The sequence below is a fragment of the Buceros rhinoceros genome, unplaced genomic scaffold (assembly GCF_000710305.1).
Source record: "Buceros rhinoceros silvestris isolate BGI_N320 unplaced genomic scaffold, ASM71030v1 scaffold34800, whole genome shotgun sequence".
Lineage (NCBI taxonomy): Eukaryota > Metazoa > Chordata > Aves > Bucerotiformes > Bucerotidae > Buceros > Buceros rhinoceros.
Window position 1 is genome coordinate 5,157 of NW_010390755.1, and position 7,389 is coordinate 12,545.

At 42.7% G+C, this 7,389-nt stretch overlaps 1 protein-coding gene across 1 annotated transcript in view; it reads right to left on the bottom strand.

Moving 5' to 3' along the window:
- Positions 1 to 1,090: 1,090 nt before the first annotated feature.
- LOC104495987 (cryptochrome-2-like) overlaps positions 1,091 to 7,389 on the bottom strand; it is a gene marked incomplete at both ends in the record, with an annotated part of 6,663 nt that continues 364 nt past the window's right edge. The window contains 2 exons of the mRNA XM_010139045.1: positions 1,091 to 1,233; positions 4,547 to 4,655. Of these exons, the coding sequence (XP_010137347.1) occupies positions 1,091 to 1,233; positions 4,547 to 4,655 (252 nt within the window). The remainder of the gene's footprint in view (positions 1,234 to 4,546; positions 4,656 to 7,389) is intronic.

Here is a 7,389-nt window from a genome sequence, read left to right on the forward strand (position 1 = left end):
AAAAATGCTAGCAACTATTAGAAGACAGGAAAGGGAGTAACACTATAAAAATCCATGTTGCTGCTACATTTTGAACACTAGCTACAGTTTTCACCACTGCTCTCCAACTCTAAAAACACCCAGAGGTATAATGAAACGTGACAAAACTTAGAGGAGATATGGAACAGATTTGACCTGAAAACTTAAGTAAAACTAGGACTCTACCTTGGAAAAGACAAAGATGACATTGAAGGGGTGAGGATGCAATAAGCATTTATGGTTTCTTCTAACACAAAAATTAGAAAGCAGCATCTGCTCACGAGACAGGTTCAAGAAGAACACCTCTCATACCAAAGACAAACATTTTCACACAGTGTGTGCTAACTGCAAAGCTCCTTCCCACAGGAAATTATGGCTGCTAAACATTTGTAGGAGGAAATCTACATTCAGCATTATTGGCACAAGTCAACAACAACAAAAAAACCCCCAAGCAACCTGTAAGAATAGTACAGAAACATGGTTACAGTCAAGCATACTGCAGAAAAGACCATCTCCACTGTTTAAGGAAATCATATATATGTATATGAAGATTACATATACAAGTAAATATTAAACTCAACATAAAGGCAAACAAGACAAAGCAAATACACAACAAAGACAAGGCACTCAGGTTTTAGAATAAGGTAATTTTGCCCCAATCTGCCTTGTTCTACTTCTTCTAGCTGTCCAGGCACATCCATCAGTTAAAAGCCCTGCCTTCACAACCTGTTTGAGACAACAGCTCAGCCATCTTTATTATAATGAAATAAAAAACCCAGTCCATGCAGTGAGGATATGCTCAAGGAGAGCAGTCAATAGGACACAGCTGAGCAACTTACATGACTGTCAAGTACAGTTTAATAAGCTTGAAGCAACATCAGTTCACGTCACTGTCAGCACTTTGACGTGCTCTAATCAGAACTGTAAGTGCGCAGAGTAATCCTGTTGGCACCTTTTAGGCTCACGCAGGATGACAGTGAGCAATCAACGTAATAGAGGAGACTGAAGTCTTCCCACACATGACAATCCCAGCCTAGTCCAGGCAGCACCTCTGCCCTTGCTCTCCCCGTACCTGTCCAGGTCATAGAGGGTGTGAGAGTTCTCTATGACCACCTCCACGCCAGCCTCCTTTGCCAGTTTGATGATAGCTGCATCTCTCTCCTTACCAAAGGGCTCCGAGTCATACTCAAAGGTAAGACGAGTGACTCCCCATTCCTGCAAGAAACACAATATACAGAGCTGTCAAACAGAAGACTCTTTCTAACCAGCATGATTAACAAGGATTTCAAAATTCCCGGACAGTGTTAAGTCCTGGAAGCTTAGAGAGGGTTCCTGTGAGGAACAGCAGTCTAGAATAGAGACTGAAAGAAAAAAAATATCAACAATTTTATCAGCTCTAGCAAACACTGCATCTGCTATGAAAATTCCTAACTGTCGGGTTTCAAACCTCTAAAAAGAGGTTTGACTTATTCTCTATTAAGTTCTTAGGCTACAGCTCAGTCCCCAAGCCTAACAACACCTTGTTTTGTTGCACAAGCTGTCCAAAAGTAATGCTACCATCCTGTTCCAGCATTTAAAAAGAAAGCATTTCAGAGAACTCTTTCAACACAAGTTCCTCTCAAACTCCCATATTTTAATGTGGAGACTATCACTAAGTAAAACCAGTATACTCTGAATTTTTTCCAATGTCTATTTAATAAAGGACCAATGTCCAAGCCGAACAGCAAAAAACAGGGTAGTGGGAAATTCAGGACAAAGGATGGCAACTGAGTGAACCTTTCTGGTCAGCACAGTAGAATACGATACTGCAATCAGATTTTAATTAAAGTCCTGCCTTTGGGGAGTTATCTTACCCTAGTTGAGCCATGCACCTATTCTGCATCTTCACACCCTTAACAGAACCCTCACAGATTACATGGAACAGGCCTTATGAAATAGCACTCAGCCTCTTCCAGGGTTTTCCAGAGCAGTTTACTCTCAAAGACTACGGCCTAGTTTTCCTCAGAAAACAAATCCTATGAGAAGGTGTTTAATGGTTTCCACGGTGACTCTCCTGAGACATCCATCAAACAGAGCAGCAGCCCACAGATTTGTTCAGAAAACACCTTAGTCAAATACAGCCAGAAATCCATAGAGACATTTAACACAACTAAGATACGAATGACACTCTCCAAGCGAGACAGTCTATACCTCCGTGTATACAAGACAGTCCTCTCCACCAGAAACAAAGCACAGAAGAGATGTGATTAGTTCACTAAAGATCATTAAAAAATAATGCCAAATACAGGGAAGGGAATTTAGTAGGAGAAAACAACTGTGCAAGTTCTCTTCTTTTCTAAACTTTCAGATTCAATCCTAAAACTAGTATTAGGAAGGTCAGAGAATTAAAATAGTTACGTGCCACTGAATGTACATCTACCTCAGAAAGGTCCTCCGCTCCTTTTTCAAAATAAGGACATGATTACATTCATAACTCAGAGCAGGAGTCAGACAGACACATTCCTGACCCTGCCTTGCTCCTATGTGATTTAACAGTTTCATTTTTAAACTTTTTCTTTCTTTTATAAGGAAGACAGTATGAGCTGGAAGGCTTGGTAAAGACGGCTTTGTTGAAGAAACATACATTGCTGCCTTGCAAGAAAGGAATGGAATAAAAAACCATTTAAGCCTAACAGAAATTTTAGGTAAGAACAGAAACCCGTATTAATGTATTTCCTGAATATACTTCCATCACTTTATGTGCTACAGTAGCACAGAGGAAGCAGAGCACAGTCAACAGAAAACAGTAAGCTGTATGACAACAAACTACCGCAGATACACAAAAGAAAAGCAGGACTGACTGGTCTCTCGGTACCCAACCTATAGCAAAAAAAAAAAAAAAAAATCCTGTAAGGAAAAAAAAACACACCAAAGGGTTTGTGAGGAAACTTCGGTGAACGAATGACACACATTTCTTTGATGGAAGATGTAAAATTACATATGTTTGTCCAGAGGAGGTGAGACAAAAAAAAGACTCTGCTAAGGCTAACACAGAGCTAAGAAGAACATTTCTCCTCAAGGTATCCATGCCCAATAGTGCCTTTGCAGTGACTGTCACTGACAAGACAGCTCAGCTATTGGCAGCGAGAGCAATAATTATATTATATCCAAGTGTTGCAGGACTGCTTGGGACATAACTCTCCACAAGAGCTAACAGCAAGGCTTGAACTGCTACTCTTTCACTGTTCAGCACAGCAGCTCTGGAGAGACCTGAATTCCCAAGAAAGCCATACACATACCACATAATAGCACAGCCCCCCTCCCCCCACTTTCTTTTCAGCTCTACAGCACATCTAAGACATTCTTCAACTCATTTGCCCAGGTACACAAAAGACTGCAGCAAAAAGCAGGTCTGCCTGACTCCATAATCATCTCTCCAAACCTCAGACTCTGATACTACTTTTTGTTCTTTGACCAAAGTGAGCAAAGTGAGCACCGTTACAGGCTGGGGGAGGAGTGGTTGGAAAGCTGTACAGTAGAGAAGGACCTGGGGGTGCTGGTTGATAGTCGACTGAACATGAGCCAGCAGTGTGCCCAAGCAGCCAAGAAAGCCAATGGTATCCTGGCATGTATTAAGAACGGTGTGGCCAGCAGGAGCAGGGCAGTGATTGTCCCCCTGTATTTAGCACTGGTGAGACCACACCTTGAATACTGTGTTCAGTTTTGGGCTCCTCATTTCAGGAAGGATGTTGAGGTGTTGGAGCGGGTTCAGAGAAGGGCAACAAAGTTGGTTAAGGGTCTGGAGAACTTGTCCTATGAGGAGCGGCTGAAGGAGCTGGGACTGTTCAGTCTGGAGAAGAGGAGGCTCAGGGGCGACCTTATTGCTCTTTATAATTATCTTAAGGGAAGTTGTAGGGAGGCTTTTAGCTTTGTCACTCTAGCAAAGACACCATCAAAAAGCTTCAGAGACCATGGGAAATACAGTCTCAGAGCAGGTTAAGAAATGATACTGCTTGAGGAACCCCGATATTCAAAGAGATGCTCTTGCCAGCTCTGTCTCTCTTGCCATCTGCAGCACTGACATATCACTTTAGAAATGTATCCCACTAATCCATCATCAACTACCGAGGTCACTGCATACTCCACTGTCCTAAATGATACGTAAGCAGGAAGCTTGGACCCAGTATGTATTTTGCTACTGAGCTGACTGAACTGCAGCCTTAAACAGAAGAAGAAAAGGAAGGTCAGCTAACATAAAAGCTTCTGAATTTTGAAATTTTAACACAACGCCTTATTTGCAATTCTTGTACAGATCAATATGCTTTTAGAGTTGTCTGTAAAGGTGTATGGACAGAGCAGTCCTCCTGAGTAAAAAGTTGCAGAAAGAAAATGTCCAGTAGGAAAAAGCTCTCAACACAGAGTAGTCAGTGCGTTACTGTGCAACCCTTTGAGTTATACTTAGCGAAACAAGGTGAAAACAAGTGAAAACAAGGACAGCACTGGGACAGTGTTTTTTATTCCACCATGCTCCAGAAAATTATTCTCTTACTTTAAAGAGTCTTGGGAAGACATCTGTTGGCTGCCCTCGCACAACAAACAAGCGAGAGTTGAGTTTCCTTAAACTGTTGTCCAAGTCTTCCAGGGACTGGAGCAGAAATCTGCAGAGAAGAAACAGCAGCAGTCAGTGTCAGTCAGTCCGTCCACTTATAGCATGGAACTCCAGCAATCTGCATCACCAAATCACACTGAAACTTAAGACAAGAAACAGAAAACAAGAATTCATATTCATCCCTGGTCTACCAACTGCTATGAGCTTGCAGCACCAGTCATCTCCCAGCCATTGACATACATGTTCTGCTTATCCAGACGCAAGAGTTTTCCAGGCTTTTCTGCTTCCTGCAATATTCCTTTCCCATATTCTCTCTCAGAGCTGGCAGCACCCCCCTGCCAGCTGCTCTTTCCACATACGACATGGAGGAAAGAATAAACCACAGAACTGCCTACTGTATATTCTTTCATGGGTTCTGGCACTGGAGGGATTTTGCATATGAAGTAGAAAGACATTGATATACTACTCCAAGGAAAGCAGTGAATTACTACAAGAACTGAGCAAGTTTTACAGTTCTGGCTACAAACAGGCAACCTCACAGCAGAAAAATTTACACTCCTAGCTCATCAGCAGCACAAGGCTGAACATCAAGACCTCCCACAGCAAGAATTATCTGTACTTAGAATAACTGCAAACAGAACTGCAATTTATTGTCCACCATGCAGGCGCAAAGACATTTATCTATTCCTTCCTACTCAAAACTGTAAAAAGGCATTTAAGTGCTTTTTGTATTTAATGCTGTGTCCTACTGATCCCCCACTATGCTATCAAGAGTATTATCATTGCTTTCATAGTTAATACATGTCACCCCATCTATATCGTAACTTCACTTTGTCTTGTCTAACTCTGGAAAAGATACCAAGCTTTAATCTCTACAAAAGTACGTGGCTCTGCTGGCAAACTCACAACCCTTTGTAAGTGAGCCTGCCAACCTCTAAACCTCTACCACTCCCTCATTCCTACATGCCCACTCTGCAGCGTGGCCTGCAAGACATGAGTATCTGCATCAGCTCCTTTAAGGCCACATATAGCTAAGGAAAGCTAAGATGCAATTGCCCTGCAAAGCGGGTACTTCCCTCTCTCCTTCAGCCGCACTGTCAATGATGTGAACTGCAAACTTTGAGGTAGAACACGCTCCCTCTGCACTTCCTGAGGGAGAAACGGACATGGGATTTACAGAAAGAAGGGCCTAGTGTCACAGTATAGAAGACCCAGAACCAAGTCCAGATAACTTAAACAAACCACCCCCTTACACCAAGACCACTTTCTATCTATTTTATAGGAATATCAATTTTCCAAGGTGTTATAAAAATTAAACAAGGGTTAGTCCTATAGGGCTCACACATGCTGTGCAGTTAAATAGGAAGAGATTCTGAACACGATAAATTTCTGGGAGTTCGGTAGAACATAAACACTTACTTTTGGAGCACAGAACTCTGAATATAAGTACTTGCACAAAATAAACCCCAAAACCAAAACAAAAAACCAGAGCCAAGGTTCCCAATGGGAACCAATGGAACTCCAGTAAGTAGTAGTAACTTGCTAATGCATTTTTGCCTAACAGAGCATGGTGCTAATTTCTGACACCTGCAGTAGGTACACATCTCCAAGAAAACATTATTATTAAAAATTTCACCTGCTCATATATTCTACCAGTACAACATAAATAAAACCAGTACCTGCTTCCCTCCCTCTGCAATGTTGGTGGAAACCAACAAGGATTAAATGGATCAGGAATTAATCTTTTGGGGGCACTACTTTGGTTCTTCCAACTGAGGACAGTTAGCAACAACAGCAGCACATGCAAGGCATTTCTATAGGCTGCTGTCTACAGAAAGATCACTTCAGGCTCTTTGGATATTAAGCTGTAACAGAATCTGCAATTTTCTGTAACTGGAACATCTATATTCTCATCATTTCTGCATTCACAGTTTTTAAGCCATCCTCACATGTGGGTTCTAGAAATGCTTATAAATCATTCACACTACCCCTTTCCTCTAAGATGAAGCTAAGGTGCAGAGCAGAGACAATCAGTTACAAATACAGTTTCCCTAATGCACAGCCATGTGACATTTCAAAGAGCACTTAAAGGATTTTTAGCCAGGTGGCTGTCCTGTCCGCTCCCCCTCATAGGGCAGTGTGAGGGCAGGGAGAGATCTGCTTTGCTATACGCAGGGGAGAGTTGCAGAGGAGAATCCCTACCTGGATTGGATTTCCAAATGTTTAGGCAGCTGAGATCTGACATAGTAGCATTATGTAACATTACCAGCTACCGGTACAAGAGGTCTCGCTCTCTGCACAGCCATGGCCCATGCTGTAAGTTTTCCCATTCGTAGAGAGAGAAAAAGCTAGGGCAGCTTCATCTCTACCTACCTAGCAGCAGCCAAAGTGTATTTCCATAAAAATTTGAGGGATGGGAAGAAGACAGGCAAGTGCAAATGCCGATGCACACTCGGTAGCCGAAGGACAGAGGGAAGGCGTAGTGCCATCACCCAACTCCGAGGATTCTTTGTGCTTGTCTCTAAATTCAGGGAAAAGACCTTCCTAAAGCTAAACGTCCATCGGTTGTTGCTCTCATACATTCACCCAGCTGATAAGGGGAGAGTCTAATGGCATTACATAAAGTTGAAGGAACCCTCCCACAATGTCAGGCAATACCGCTGTGAAAACCAGAGGCCAACCAGAAAAGGCAACCTCTCTGCTGCACGGAGAGGACGGGGGGCGCAATGCGTGGACGGGCCGGACAAGGCAGCTGGTGCTGGCTAACGTGGAGCCCTCCCCAC